Here is a 15,741-nt window from a genome sequence, read left to right as displayed (position 1 = left end):
TTTACTCATTTGAACATCCAACACCAGATATGTGAAACTTCAAGGGACCTTAAAAGGATAGTTCGGATTTTTAGAAGTGGGGTCATATAAAGTACATATCTATCGTCGATCTGTTCCCTAACGCAATCACCCATCAGCACAGCCTCGGTTTGGAGAAGTAACTGCGTAGAGATACGGAGGTTCTACAGCTGAGAAAATGTAGTGCCAATAGAAAGGCCGGTCTGACGGCGATGTAAAGCGGTGTGAATTTTCCCTTTACAACGTACACTTGAACTGTTATAGATTTTTTTAGGTGGACCTTGTTTTATATAGTAGCGGCTTTCTACTCCTCCAAACTGAGGCTGCGCTAATCGGTGATTATGGTAGGAAACAAATCCACTATAGATACTTTATATGACCCCACTTCAAAAAACCTGAACTATCCCTTTAAAACCTCCAAATGTTAGTTAAAATACGTTGGTGATGCTCAGCTTGATGCCTTTGGAAGTAAAGCATTAAAAGCTTCACTTTCAAATGTTAGACGTTCACAGGTTGACTTGTATCTTATATCTTACTGTGACTGTTGACATGTTAGAGACTATTTTTACTTCATGTACATAAATGGACCGAGATGAATAGATTCAGATCAGGCTGTGATCGCTGCTTTATTTCAGACTGTAACACTGTAAAGTCTAGTTAAACGTTTGAATTAAATAAAGAGCTAAGTTTAGGATTATCCTCATTATGATTATATGTTTGCTGTATTAGAACCTTTGTCTGTTGACACAAAACATCTTTTATATTTGTTAATTGTGTTTTAGGGAGCAAACAGAGAGCTTCTTCACTGTCCGAGGTCAGATAATAATAATCATTACAACAAAAAAGGACTCACACATGGATTAAAGCTGTATATGTTTGCCATTTGATATCTAATGTATGTTTTCCCTCTCTGTGAGGGAGGAAAACATGTGAGGAGAACAGTGTGTCCGGATCGCTGCGCTGCCTCCAAGTGGCCAAAGATTCAACTGTTTGTTAATATGCAGATTTGAGGTTTGAAACCAAGTTTATAAATTGAAACGAAGTGATCTCAATCTGGAAGAAGTCCAGCCCAGGTAGGCTCCACCTGGCTAAACCCACTGGACCCAAATCAGCCAAGAAATTAACACCACTGACAGCGATCACCCTCAACAGTCAGTGCGTTTACATGACACTCAAGAAAACCGAATTACTGCGTTAGTCTGACTATGAACGGATTTTTAAGATGCATGTATACACCTTTGTCTGACTAAAATCGGACCGGATCGGATTTCTCATAGTCGAATTACACCACGTAGATTATTCGATTGAAAGTCGCATTACTACTGCATGTATACGTTTCCAGCGGATCGGATCGGATTTTGCGTTCTGCGCAGGCGCGAGATTTTCCCCCGGGGCCGTGAGCCGGAAGTAGACGGGCGGCGGCGGCGGCGGCTTTCCTCCGAAATCACCGCAAGAAAGAGCGCCAGAGTGCCCCTAGTTTGTGTAATTATCATGTACACCATATACGAAGTGTACAAAGATGTAGCTTCGTCTCGCTCTTCGTACGCCATCTTTCTTGAATGCCGAGGCAGCTGGTGACGAAAAGAGGTCAGCCGGAGGTGCGCCGTTACCACTAGTTGAAATGGGTACAGCGCCACCTAGCGTACCGGGGTATGACATGCTTTCGGCCAGTAATTCGATTTTCTCACTGGCATGTATACTCGGATAATTGCAGTTGTCCGATTGAGCAGCATAGTCGAACTATGACTGTAATCTGACTAAGCTGTGCATGTAAACGCACTGATCGTTTCAATAGATCTGATTGTTCTGGACTCATATTTCTATAGTGCTTTTACAGCCTGCTGTCCGCTCAAAGCTGCTTTACAACAGCTGTCAGATTCACACCCACTGATGGTCGAGGCTAACATGCAACATGCCGACTGCTCATCAGGAGAATTTAGGGGTTCAGTATCTTGCTCAAGGACACCTCACCTCACGCGAACGACCTGCTGAGGACTTGAATTACGTTTCCTGCTGAGAAAAGAGTGACTTTCACTGGGCAGTAAAATCACTTAACATGATGCTACATTGATGTTAGCATCACAGCGCTAATTTTAGCAGTACGGTTACTGAACGTGAATCAACTCCTCTGCCCTGAGTGAGTGACACAGCGCCATTTTCAGCACAGTACGTGAACGAGAATCACGTCCTCAGCGACAGTTCCCTGTATGCAGTAGGTTCGCGAATCATGAACGAATCACAGCGCGAACGAGAATCACGTCCTCACAGTTCTCTGTGTGAGTCGCGGCAGTTCCACTCCCCGCCGGCATGCTCGCTGCTGAGCTCAACTGAACTGAGAAAGGAACGAATCAGTTCTTGAAGGGATTTTGTTCACTTCGTTCACTCAAAAGATTCGTTAGTTTGAACGACACGTTCACGACCAACACAACACTAACTGGGCGCTCAAACCAAAGGCAATAAAATCACCTGTGGTCACCCTGGTCGCTCACATCGCGTCGCTGCAGTCGCCTGTGTGGCAGCGACTGAAGTCTGTCTGTCAACTTTCGTCGCTCACATCGCTCGCGTCACGTCGCTGAAATCGCGTCGCTCACGCTGCCGGTGTTATGCCGAGAAGTGCCTGCATGCCGGGATCTGCATGCCGATAGCAGCATGAGGGGGGTGCAGTATTCAGCAGAGCTGGTTTTGAACTTGCCAAGATATGCACCCCTGGCTGTTTAAGACAGACACACTGCTTTATGTATGGAGTCCATGTTCATATGAATAAACACTCTTAATTACAATTTCTCTAACCTCATAAGAGTGTTTATTCATATGAACATGGACTCCATACATGTAGCAGTGTGTCTGTCTAAAGCAGCCAGGGATGCATATCTTGGCAAGTTCAAAACCAGCTCTGCCGAATACTGCACCCCCCTCATGCAGATCCCGGCATGCAGGCACTTCTCGGCATAACACCTGTTGCTCCTCGTCGCCAGTGTACATTGAAAATGAATGGCAGTTGTTGGTCGCCTCGGTCGCACAAGTCGCTTTTGGTGTGAGCGCCCGGTAGGTAACTCACGGTGCCAGAGGGGAGGGAGGGACGCTAAATGAAGCCGTTTACACAGATACACTGCAGACAAAGTCCAGACTATAGTTGTTACTTCACACATGTAGCACACAACAGGAGACTCTCCGTCTCAGACGAGTTCTCACGTGTTGACTAAACTCAAAAAATAATTGATTATGTACTTAGCTCCGATTCATTCAATTTCCATTCTAAAAATAGACCCCCAGACACGTAGCGACCGTGTTTACTTTCGGTTTAAATGAAACGAAACTTAAGGAATTAACGACTCGAATCTCGCTTGAATCCCGAATCTCCTGAATCTTCATGCGTTTGGGGCGCTACAACTACTGTACTGCCACCTGCTGGGCCGGAGGGGAAACACAGGAGATTTAAGGGGAAATATGTAAACGGGAAGACGGCGGGACAGGTGATTATAATAACGGAATTTCCCTGGGAAAATGGGAGGGTTGACAGGCATGGTATAGATTGTGTTGTTCTTGGTCAGATTGTTGATTCAGTTTATTCAGTCATGAGTTTGTTTATTTGTTTGTTAAGTTTAATTTAGACATACAACAGTCAGTCAATGCAGATATTTCTCTTTACATTAACATTTCTTCACCAAAACTACAGACTGCTCCTTTACCTTTAAGTAAATCATAAACGCTTCCTCCACTGCCCGTGCTTTTATTGTGAAGGGATCCCAGTTGAAGTCAGTGTGCTGCTTCCGGCGGCTCGGTTAGCCGTTAGCTCGCCGTTAGCTGGTGTGCAGGCAGCAGGAAGCTTCTGCTGGATTCAGGGAACAAACATGGACAGTCAAGGGAGAAAAGTCGTGGTCTGTGACAATGGAACCGGGGTGAGTTTGAGAACAGGCGGCTTTGTTAAATCTCACTTCGTGTCGCTGTCGGAGCTCCGGCGGTGCAGTTTGACGGGAAAACGGAGTGAAGTGGAAACAGGAAGTGATTGAGAGCTAACAGGCTAACGCGTTAGCTCGTCTGGGTGGGTTGTTTTAGGAATGTGTCTGTCAGCTGGATTCATCTCATTCATCCGCTGCAGGGCTACAGCTGACGGTCACAGCGGGGATTATTTAGTCCAGCTGTTGTTTATCTTCATTACACTCGTTTACACAAAAAACGTGTCCGAGTGAATCTGTGGTTAAGCTAATTAGCTAACTTGTAACTTTGGCAGTGTAACGGTATGCACTGACAGTTAGCTAGCGTTAGCTAACCTGAACCCAAGTGAACACAACCATAACAGCTACTCACAGCATTTTGGATACGTTAGTTTTCGGATTAGTTGTTTTATAGTAAAACTGCAAACTAGCATGGTTTCCGTCCCTGTGAGTTTAGAGTTACATCCCCTGGTGTCGTTAGCCACGTTAGTTAGCTCCCAATCCTTAGCTTTGTTTACTAAATATTAATATTTTGAAGCACAATAACCACACACGGGCTGGAAAGACGATTTTAAGCTTTTCCCATCAAACCAGAGTCGACATGTTCCGTGTTTCCTTGTATTTGTTCAGTTAGCTCGGTTAGCTCAGCAGCTAATTCAAACAGCCCCGCCCTCGTTAAAACGAGCAGCAGTCACTTTAATGTCCTCAGCCGTGAGGAGTTTCTTCACACAGGTGCAAACATGCTTTTAAATTGTCGCATATGCTCATATGAGCTTTTAAAAATTAAACACGAATTCAAGCAAATGGCCCAGTAAACCTTAAGTGAGGCAGTGCGCATGCGTGAGCCTTTTGGTTGCGGAAGTGGTGGCAGTGCTTCCATGTAAGGAAACTTTTCAGATGTGCTGCAGCCTTCAAGAGACTGAAGAGACATGAACACGTCTTATAAATCATTGACAAGAGGAAGTGTTGCAGACGGATGCACCGACTGAAACATGTTGAAGTTTTAATGCAAATAAAGACGCATCAGATTCATGTTCAGGATATCAGAATCATATTTATTACCAAGAAGGATTTTACACCTATGAGGAATTTGTCTTTGTGAATACGGTGCATGCATTGAAAACAGTAAACAATGAACAAACAGAGATATAAAGTGTAGGATGGTTGACACATACAGATGCAAGAGCTGTACAAGAATGTGCCAAAAAAGATAAAAGATTGTTAAAAGTTATAAAGCATTTTGCAAATTCTGCATTAAATGGGCAGAGATACTGTCTGTCAGCTAACCTTCATTGCTGAGGTTACAGAGTGCAGCTTTTGCACACCTGAGGTACGACAGGAGTGACGTAGGAGGAGACCAAAATCAGAAAAACAAACTTTATTATTATTACAGAAATGTCGTATTACTTCCCTTTTCTTTCTTGCTATTTGTATTATTATTAGTTTATGTAACGTAAGTCACAGCTTTTGTGATAACTGTGTTTGAATGTTATATGTTCCACGCCAATTTAATGATTTTTTGAAGTAAACACTTGTTGGCTTCATATCCAGTTCACCTTCTTATCATTAGCCTGTAGGTCAGTGAATATTTTGATGGTGTGTCAGTGTGTTAATGCTCCATCACAGGTTTTGAATCTATTACGTGGTGAATATGAAACTGAAGCTTGACTGAACACACAGAACTCTGTGACCGTGTATTTAAACATGTTATTTAGAGTATTCTAACATGTGTGTTTCCCTTTTTCATCTGTCAATCTTGTCCTAGTTTGTTAAATGTGGCTATGCCGGCTCCAACTTCCCCGAACACATTTTCCCGGCGCTGGTCGGCCGGCCAATCATCCGCTCCACAGCCAAAGTGGGCAACATTGAAATCAAGGTAATGTCGCCTTCCCGACGCTCTTTTTTTATCTGTGGTGTTTTTCTGTTTTTCTACGTATCAAGATGGCTAGTGGAAAGAATTTAGGCCTCCGAGTCAGAAGATTGTGCAAGTTTGCATCTTAACCAAATGCTGCAGCAGCTTCAGTGATTTACTGCTCTTCATTTGATAAATCAGCTGCTGAATTAAAAAACAATGATGACAAATAGCTGGAAGAGAGAAACAGCGGCCAAACATAATGAAACAAAGTCCCAGATTAAGAGTTAAGATCAGAGTGTTTCTCTCAGTCTGTTGACCTTTGACCCCTCACAGGACCTGATGGTGGGCGACGAGGCCAGCGAGCTGCGCTCCATGTTGGAGGTGAACTACCCCATGGAGAACGGCATCGTCAGGAACTGGGACGACATGAAGCACCTGTGGGACTACACCTTCGGCCCAGAGAAACTCAACATCAGCTCACGCGACTGTAAAATCCTACTGACGGAGCCGCCAATGAACCCAACCAAGAACAGAGAAAAGATCATCGAGGTGGGTCACGCAAGAGTCCAATGTGACAGACGTGTCCCTGATCGTCTGCACGGTGATCTTCATGAGTTTACGTTTCTTCTTCTCTGTGTTTCTGCTCCAGGTGATGTTTGAAACGTACCAGTTCACAGGAGTTTATATCGCCATCCAGGCCGTCCTCACGCTCTACGCTCAAGGTGGGTTTGTGTTCGCAGCATTACTGACTTTTTGTGACCACTGCTGCCTGCACAGACGATGTTGCTGAGCAGAACACACACATGCTTGAGCACAGCATGCTTCACATTTTTGCACTTGTTTTTCAGGCCTGTTGACTGGAGTCGTTGTGGACTCCGGTGACGGCGTCACTCACATCTGTCCCGTGTACGAGGGCTTCTCGCTGCCCCACCTGACCCGACGCCTCGACATCGCAGGGAGGGACATTACACGCTACCTCATCAAGGTACCAGCAGAACCTCACCAAGAACAAACGTCTGAATGTTTCCGTCAGACAAATGTGACCTGAAGTAAAGCAACTTACACGTTTTCATCAAAACTATCTGAAGCTACAGTTTATTATCTGACTGTCCTCAGAAACTGATTCAACAATCTAATTTTAAGAATTCCAGTTAGAATCAAAAGAGTCTGAAGAGTTTCATCAGCTTAAAATGTAACTGATGGAACCTGTTGCCCTCTGATTTAAACAATCAACTAAAATGAATCAACTAAATGTAGCGGAGCTGTTTGTTTGTGAGGTGATTTGATCGGCACCATCTGTGATTGGAAAATATGTTTCCTGTTGTCCAATCAGGATTCAGTATTCATGAAAAACTGTGTACCTCCAAAATAAAGTCGAGTCCTAACAAGAACCAAAGAAGTAGATCACATCACTCCAGTTCTTAGATCTTTACACTGGCTTCCTGTCTATCAAAGAATAGATTTCAAAGTCCTGTTGTTGGTTTATAAAGCATTGAATGGTTTCGGGCCAAAATACATTTGTGATCTGCTGCAGCGTTATGAACCATCCAGACCTCTGAGATCGTCAGGTACCGGTCTGCTTTCAGTCCCCAGAATCAGAAGTAAACATGGAGAAGCAGCTTTCAGTTACTATGCGCCACATATTTGGAACAAACCCCCTGAAAACTGCAGGTCTGCTCCAACACTCACCTCTTTTAAATCAAGACTTAAAACATTTCTTTTTGCCACTGCTTTTAACTGAAGCAATTCAAGTCTTTGAACTGCATTATTACTCTGAGTTTTTTTTTTTTTTTATAATGCAATTTTTAATGTCTTTTAAATGAAATGTTTGTCTTTTAATGTAATTTGTGTGTGCCTGTAAAGCACTTTGAGTTGCCTTGTGTCTGAATTGTGCTATACAAATAAACTTGCCTTGCCTTGCCTTGCCTTAAATGTCAACATAATCCAGATTTTCTTTTGTCTCTATGTCAAATTTATTTTATGATCTTTAACAACTTGTTTTTGTTTTTTATGTTGATGTTTCAGTATCACCTGCTGGAAATCAGAACACGTGTTGTTTTACATTAGTGCTTTGACAATAATGCTAACCACCAGATCCTGTCTGTCTGTCTGTTCGTCTGTCTGTCTGTCTGTCCTCCATCAGCTGCTGCTGCTGCGAGGCTACGCCTTCAACCATTCAGCCGACTTCGAGACGGTGAGGATGATGAAGGAGAAGCTTTGCTACGTCGGTTATAACATCGAACAGGAGCAGAAGCTGGCGCTGGAGACGACGGTGCTGGTCGAGTCGTACACGGTCAGTTCATTTTAAAGAACTATAAGTTATCTGATTCTTCAACACTGAAGAGAAAACAAATGGAGAGAAGTGTTGAGGACTTTTTTTGAGAGGAGAACGTTTGTGTGTGTCCTCAGCTCCCGGACGGCAGGGTGATCAAGGTGGGAGGTGAACGCTTTGAAGCTCCCGAGGCTCTGTTCCAGCCTCACCTCATCAACGTGGAGGGGGTGGGCGTGGCCGAGCTGCTCTTCAACACCATCCAGGCCGCAGACATCGACACCAGGTGAGCTGACGGGGCTTGAATTCTGACATCAGAGCCGAAATTGTCCTGGAAAAATATTGAACATTTGAGTTATGACTGAACTCGAATATTTACCGTTGACATCTTTAAATTCCAAGAAGTTCCAACAGTTGTGTTGATGCTGTTAAAAAGCTTCTTAAACAGAATGTAAATCGATAAAGGTCAATAAATCTCTCTGTAACAACAACATTCAGCAGCAACATATATCTCCATCTATGATTGTGTTTGTGCGATCAGATCCGAGTTCTACAAGCACATCGTCCTGTCTGGAGGCTCCACCATGTATCCCGGCCTGCCGTCCCGCCTGGAGCGTGAACTGAAGCAGCTGTACCTGGAGCGAGTTCTGAAGGGAGACGTGGACAAGCTGTCGGTGAGTACAGGCGTCCAGAAACAACAGTAGTTACATTAAACATTAGCTGACCTGATGATGGTTGGACGACCAAAACATGGGGTTTATTAAAGATGATAAATAGCTGAAAAAGCCATGCCACGACTGTCACCTTCTTCATCCAAGCTCGCCTCCATCTTAAACACTCGCACAGTACAAGCGCCGGGCAGGTGAAGGTCTGCACGTGGGAAATCAGCATGTGTGGAAATATTTTCGATTTTGGAGAGGAGACTCATCCTGCTCCACTTACTTGTTGCTCTCGCTACGCTAATAGTAGCTGCTCCGTTTTTAACAGTATTAGGCTTAAGAAATGTGTGTTCAGGCTGAAATTCAAGCAGAGATGTAGTGACGTAAACCAGCAGTGAGTAAGAAAAGGTGTAAATTATACATGTAAGTTGTGAAGCTGTCAGAGAAAGTTAAGAGTAGAGTAGAAAGTCTGCTTGCTGCTCGGCTGTGATATCCACATAGTAACCGGGACTATAAAAAACAGTTGCTTTGCCTCCTTGAAGTTGATGTTGAGACAAATTTGTAAAGTAAACTTTACTGCACTTAACTGTTGACGATTCTTTACTGTTCTTTATGTCTCATTTTCCCTCTTTATGACTAAAAGCAAAAAAAGAGACAGTCATCCTCTCATGTTGATCGCACGCCTCTGTGATGAATCAAAACTGGCTGTTGTATCAGCAGATATCTTATCCTGTGTCCCACTGATCACATAACTTGTTTAAATCATAAAGATATAAAGCTCTTAGACTAACATTTAGCAATTATTTTTATTTATTAAATGAAATTAGAGTTGTGCAGCGTACGTTCACATCCTTTATCTTCAGTTAATTTTAGACACAAACGTGTTCGAGTTGATCAGTGACAGAAACACCAGTGAAGAAGCTCCTTCCCTCAGAGTCCATGTGCAGTTAGTGTTTCTGCCACTAGGAGGTGCTGCAGCCTCAGTCTTGTTAATGACTTCACCACCTCACAGTCATCTCCCCTTGTCATGGTCCCGTGATGACAGGGTGAAAATATAACCTCATTGTTCCTCCATCTCCCTGACAGGAAGCTCACTCTGCCGCCGCTCTGGGAAATCCTCCAACCTGTAATTAATAGACAATCGGTCTATTTTAGGGACCTCGCAGGGCGGCGGGGGTTTCAACATGTTGTTATTATCCCTTCCTCTTCTCTGTTAACGCTCTCCGCCTCGTCTCCATCGCAGAAATTCAAGATCAGGATAGAGGACCCTCCTCGGCGTAAACACATGGTGTTCCTGGGCGGCGCCGTGCTGGCCGACATCATGAAGGACAAGGACAGCTTCTGGATGACGCGGGAGGAGTACGAGGAGAAAGGGACGCGAGTGCTGGAGAAGCTCGGAGTCACCGTCAGATAAAACCCAAACAAACAGAAACACTCCCCCTCCATCTTCATCTCCCCCGTCAGCTGACATCCATGCATCGCTCACCTTGATGTGTCTGGACGGTCGCACCGTGTCTTCGATTCACGCTCATTTTGAAAAGCAAAGAGGGAGGAACGATGCGGAGGGGTAAGAGGTCTCATGGCAAGGGGGCAGCGAATCACCAGAGGTCTTGAATATTTGCCTACGACACAAAAAAGTACAGAGAATTAAGTTTGGAGCTGCAGGAGGAAGTGCTGCGAGACATTAAAGGAACACAACAGCAGTTTAGGAAATATGTTTATCTTGGAGAGAGTTAGATGACGACGATGACGCCGCTCTGACGCAGGAGCCAGGAGGAAGTAAGCTTAGCTTAGCTTAGCTTAGCAGGGGGGAACAGCTAGCCTGCTTTTGTCCAGATGTAACACATCTGTCTGCAAGCACCTACAGAAGTACAAGCTGCGTGTTTTAGGGGATTATGAGCTGAATTATTTCATGTTTTTGATCGACTAATTGATTAGTCGACTAATTGCTGCAGCTCTAACGTGCAATAACCAGTTAATTTGCACTTTGTTGTTCACGTAATTATATTAAGCACCAAACGTTGTACCCGATCATCATCAGAGGCTTCCAGAAGCTCTTGTTCTGACACACATCCTGCTGGAAAACCACAACGTGAAGATGAGGTGCAGATGTGTTACTGTTTGACAGAGGAAGGCTAACTGTGTCCCGTTTCCAGTCTTTTTAGCCAAACTAAGCTAAGCTAAGCTAACTGGCTGTAGCTATATATTCACTGTACGGACACAAGATCGATCTTATCGTCTAACTCTCAGCAAGAAAGCAAAACATAAGTGTATTTTCCGATGTTTCAAACTCATTCCTCTTTGGAGATGAACTCCTGATGGACGGCTGTTCAGTCTAACGGTTAACTTTACCGGAGATACTCCAGGTTTTCTTTTAGAGCGGCTCGTCTGCGAGTATTTCCATTCGTCTGCCTTCCACACGAAGCCGTTTCTAAGTTGAAGACGACGATTATGATTATTATTAGTGATGCATTTACATTCCTTTCCGTGTCCGATGTGTCACCTCGTCTGTGAAAACAGATACTGACCTTAAAAAGTGTTGAGATTAGATATCTGAACAAATAGATCGTTACATACGGTGGCTTCTAAAGTCCTGATCATCAGATAACACCCCCCCATGTTTCCTGTTAGTGTTCTGGATTGACGCGCTGTGCTGTGGGTGCAGCAGGCAGGCAGCCATTTTTAACTCAGCACCTTGTTTTGACTCTGTCGGGACTCTCGCTTGCTTTTACAGCAGTTCATATCCTCCAGCAGAGGAATGACCAATATGAAGGTGTGAGATGAATGCATGAGAAGAATCTGAAGGAAACATGAAGTCACATTGTTGGAAGGTTTGATTTTGAGTCAGTGATCTCAGATCTGTTTCCATTCCTTAGAGATAACAACAAAGCATCAAATCATTCCTGTAGTTCTGATCCAGGACTGTTACATCACACATCTGCACATCCAGAGGTTCAGACATGTCCGTCACTGAGCAGCTCCATCAGGGCCGTGCTGTGCTGAGACGTATTTCCACGACTTACCAGGAAGTCCAACTTCTTGTGTTCTTTCTTTCCACAACACGTTTTTTTTTTTACTTAAAGCTCAGTGAGTGAAACGTCTGAGAGTGAACCGTCCTGGATCAGACTCGCTCAGCTTCCTTTATTTTAAATGTGTGTTCTTCTTCTCTTTTACAATAATGTGCTTTTTGCCTTTTTCCTCTGACGGACTGTTGATGTGCAGCTGTCTGTTGACCTGAATCATTCCAGTGAAGCCTTCTGCCTTTAACAGCTGATCTGGGTTCAGTCTCAATCACGCTAGAAGTTAAGAAGTGATTGGACAAACTTAACAGCAGGTTCTGGGTCAGATGTTAAAGGGAAAAGGAACGATGCTGTTGTAAAGGGACAGTTCACCTCAAAATCATAGACCTGGTTACTGAAGATGATCCACAGATCTGTTGGAGAAGCAAACGTGCATCTACTCATAGACAAGAGGCTAGCCCATTAAGCTAACGAGGCAAGCTAACGTTACAGCTCAGTTGAGGAGGACGCTGTTAATGTCGACAGCTCGAGCCTCTCGTCAACGAGGAACATAGTTCCTGCATGAAACTGCTCCAAACTAATCTGTGGATCATCGTGAGTAACTCGGACGTGATTTCTTGAAAGAGACGTTGCTGTTGAGATGCTTAAATTGATCTTTTTGACTCTTTGATCGTCACAGTTTGAGTCGATATCTCCAAAACTCAGCAACTCACACCAAAACAGTCCAGATGGATCAATAACATTACGGCAAAGAGGAGAATGACGTATTTTTGATTTTGGGGGTGAACTGTCCCTGTAAAAGATGAAATCTCCAATCGAAGGTTATTCCATGTGTTTGTCCAGGAGGAGAGAAGGAGGCGTGGTCAGTCGACTTACATGATGCAAACATCTTGAACCGTAGATGATGTCATTGGCTGAGGCAGAGTGGAGAGGAAGTGATGTCACAGGAATAATTTGATGAGATCAGAAGTTACATCTTTGTTTCTGCAGTCAGGATCTAATCTAACGGATGCTCTGATCGACCAATGAGATCATTCTGGTGATGTTTGTGCTGCCAACACATTAAAGGAGCAGTTCAAATAAAAATGTAACCTCAGTCATCATCAGTCAACAACACCAGAAACATCAAACGGCTCCGGAGTGATTCAGCACAGACGGCTCAGCTGTTCAGTTTCTCACGTGATCTTAAAGTCACGTTTCTGTCACGACACGCGTCAGACAGATGAGAAAATAAAACAACGATGACAGTAAAAACACGACAAGGACACAAATTAATTTAGCATCACATTAGCCAAAGTTTGTTCTTGCGCGTGAAGAGAACTTCAAAGTGTTCCTGGATCGTCTTTGTTTCCTTCGTCCTCGTGACCACGTCCTCCTCTCCTGAGTTTGAAGTTTGAAGATGATTTTTGTGGGTCACTGAAATATAATTTGTAATATTAACTAAGAATCTGGTTTCAGGGAGCGGAGGCCACGTAAGAAGCTGGTATTTGTGGTTTCCCGTCTCGGTTCTTGTGTATATCGGAGGCACCTGGCTCACATATAGAAATATAAATGTATAACTTCCTCTGGACAACGCGGTCATCAAGTGCCAAGTACAGTTCTTCTTGCTGAATATTATTTTTGCTCGTCCTTTTTTTGTTTTTGTTTATAGCATAACTGCCAACCGCTGATTTAAATAAAGAAAAGTGATTTATAGACGCCCGCTGCTGCTGTTGTGTCTTCATGTCTGTTGTCTTAAATAGCAGCGACTCGGCGAGACGGCGGATTAAATGGGAAACATTTAGAAAGAAGCACTTCATCTATGTTGGCTTGGTTTTTAAGGATTTCCGGAGCCGACAGAGTCTGAATCAACAGGACAGACAGGATGTGTCGGGGTGTTGGAGGATGAAACCTGCTGCTTTAGTGGGTCACTGTAGCAGAACCAAAAAAAGGAAAGCTTCAAGTCCACCTGTAGAGTAAAGACTAACACATATAAATGAATTAAATGTGATACGATGGGTATAAGACATAAAAATAACCCTACAGCCTCAGTTTTTTTTTTTTTTATTGGGTTTTTCAGACCTCTTTTCCTGTTATAACGGGTTAAATATTTTTTCTTTTCAAGAGACCACGAGTCATTTAAGTCTTATTCTCATGAGATAAGAACTGTTTTTGTTCATTTGAAAGTCGTATTGTTAATCACACATCTATTCTATGCTAGCTGGCTATCGTTTGGCTCATTCAGTGTTTTCAGTCTGTGTTCACATTAACGAGTAAAGGCTCAGATGTGTTTTGGACCTGTTTCATTTTCTTGAGGTTCATGTCTTAATGTCTGGTCCATTGTGGTCGTGCTGTATAAACAACAGTGCTGACAATTATTCATTAGTCTGTAGCCATGACATCGTGCAGTCAACATCCACAACGACACGTCAGTTTTTTGTCATATTCACTCTCAAGTGGAAACTTTCTGACAGCGCAGAGTTCATGTGTGAATATAAACTACATGACTTGGTGCCTTCATAAATGAATAACAGTTTCAACACGGGAGGCCGTGCTGATGAGACGTGTTGCTTTCAAGGTGATAAGTCGTGAGAACGCCGCTGCGCAGAAATGGCGTCTCGTGAAAGAGGCTCACAGTTTAGCAAGCGAGCGAGCAGGAAACATGATACAGGAAATGCAAAGACATTGATGGACGAGACTGTTTGGAATAATAACATTCATCCTGGACACCTTATAAAATAAAATAAAAAATCTCCATGCGACTAAAAGTGCAATAAAGTCACTAACTTCCAAGATCGTTGCAATTTCTGAAAACATCACCAAACAAACACGTGTGTAGTCCAACAAGGTCGTGAAGGTCCTGATGCCAAGAGAGGGGAAACCATGACCTCACCTGAAGGCTGTGTGTGTGTGTGCGTGCGTGCCGGGGCTCCCCAGCAGAACCGAGTGTGATGCCTGTCTGGGCTGATTTATTGAGGCCCCAGTGAGTCTGCCTGCCTCGCTTTGTTTACCCGGATGAAATCTGAAACAAATGTGATGGACCACCAACCCCGCCGACACACACGCACACGCCCATCCTGCTCTCAACATAGACACCACTGTGTATGTGTTGTGCAGCTCTAAATTAACACGAGTGCTGATCTCATCTGATCGGTTCTGATCTGATCCGATCTGTCATTACAGTTGGCTCTCACCTCCGATCACTGATTCTTCTTCTGCTGCTGTTTTCTAATCAACAACTGACTCAAATATCAGTGGACACCATTTAATTTTACCTGTAAAGATGCCTCAGGTGCCTCAGAAAAAGTGAAATGTTGTGCAGCAGCAGGTATAAAGCATCATAAATATTAGCTTCACAGTAAAACAGAGTTGCAGCATTCTGCTAAACAACTGAAGCAGCTGGAGACTTGATTTAAAGCAGAGAAACAACCAAACAACAAACAAAATACTCAAAAACTCCATTAAACTTTGCTGAATTATCTGTTAGCACTTCCTGTTAGCAGTGAACCTGTGGATGCTCAGATGACTCTCACAGGATCACTGTGATACTGAAGGAAACTTAAAAACATGATGTTTCTAAGGCAGGTTCTGCACATGTGAGGAGCAGAATAAAAACTCAAGCAGAAACTTCAGAAGCTTCAGCCCAGTGTGCTACGATACGGCGCCAAATCGACGGCCAGCAGCAGGACGAGAAGGTGTAACGTGGTGATGACACCAAAAATTAAAAAACTTTACATTTCTTTATATTTTGGTTCTGATTTCAATTTTATGTTGTGACGAGGTTGTTTATGTTTGGAGGACTGGAAACAAATGTCGACATTACAGTTAATTCATTAGGTATTAACACTACAACAATTTTTTACTTTCCCACTTAATTCAACATTTATTATAACATTTTAATTTCACTGTTATTTATGACCACAAACGTATTTATTCCTGTTCTCCAAGAAGAACCAAAGGAAGAGACGAGATGATCTGCTGATCAACAGACGGTAAGCGTTTTTTA

General features: G+C 43.5%; 1 protein-coding gene across 1 annotated transcript; it reads left to right on the top strand.

The window, feature by feature from the left end:
• Positions 1-3,769: 3,769 nt before the first annotated feature.
• LOC115596694 (actin-related protein 2-B) lies at positions 3,770-14,032 on the top strand. The gene is made up of 9 exons (XM_030442051.1): positions 3,770-3,917; positions 5,719-5,829; positions 6,142-6,357; positions 6,458-6,530; positions 6,657-6,793; positions 7,952-8,101; positions 8,218-8,363; positions 8,619-8,751; positions 9,980-14,032. Exons 1-9 carry the CDS (start codon positions 3,870-3,872, stop codon positions 10,148-10,150), a joined length of 1,185 nt encoding a protein of 394 aa, XP_030297911.1. The 5' UTR covers positions 3,770-3,869; the 3' UTR covers positions 10,151-14,032.
• The last annotated feature ends 1,709 nt before the right edge of the window (positions 14,033-15,741 follow it).

The sequence above is a fragment of the Sparus aurata genome, chromosome 1, assembly GCF_900880675.1.
Source record: "Sparus aurata chromosome 1, fSpaAur1.1, whole genome shotgun sequence".
Lineage (NCBI taxonomy): Eukaryota > Metazoa > Chordata > Actinopteri > Spariformes > Sparidae > Sparus > Sparus aurata.
Note: the sequence above shows the minus strand (reverse complement) of the source record. Positions and strands in the feature narration are given on the sequence as shown.

Excerpts from the sequence above, each read along its gene's own strand:
- LOC115596694 (XM_030442051.1), top strand. The coding sequence starts at position 3,870 with ATGGACAGTCAAGGGAGAAAAGTCGTGGTCTGTGACAATGGAACCGGG. Across the intron at positions 3,918-5,718 it reads TCTGTGACAATGGAACCGGG|TTTGTTAAATGTGGCTATGC; the intron begins GTGAGTTTGAGA and ends ATCTTGTCCTAG. Across the intron at positions 6,358-6,457 it reads ACAGAGAAAAGATCATCGAG|GTGATGTTTGAAACGTACCA; the intron begins GTGGGTCACGCA and ends TTTCTGCTCCAG.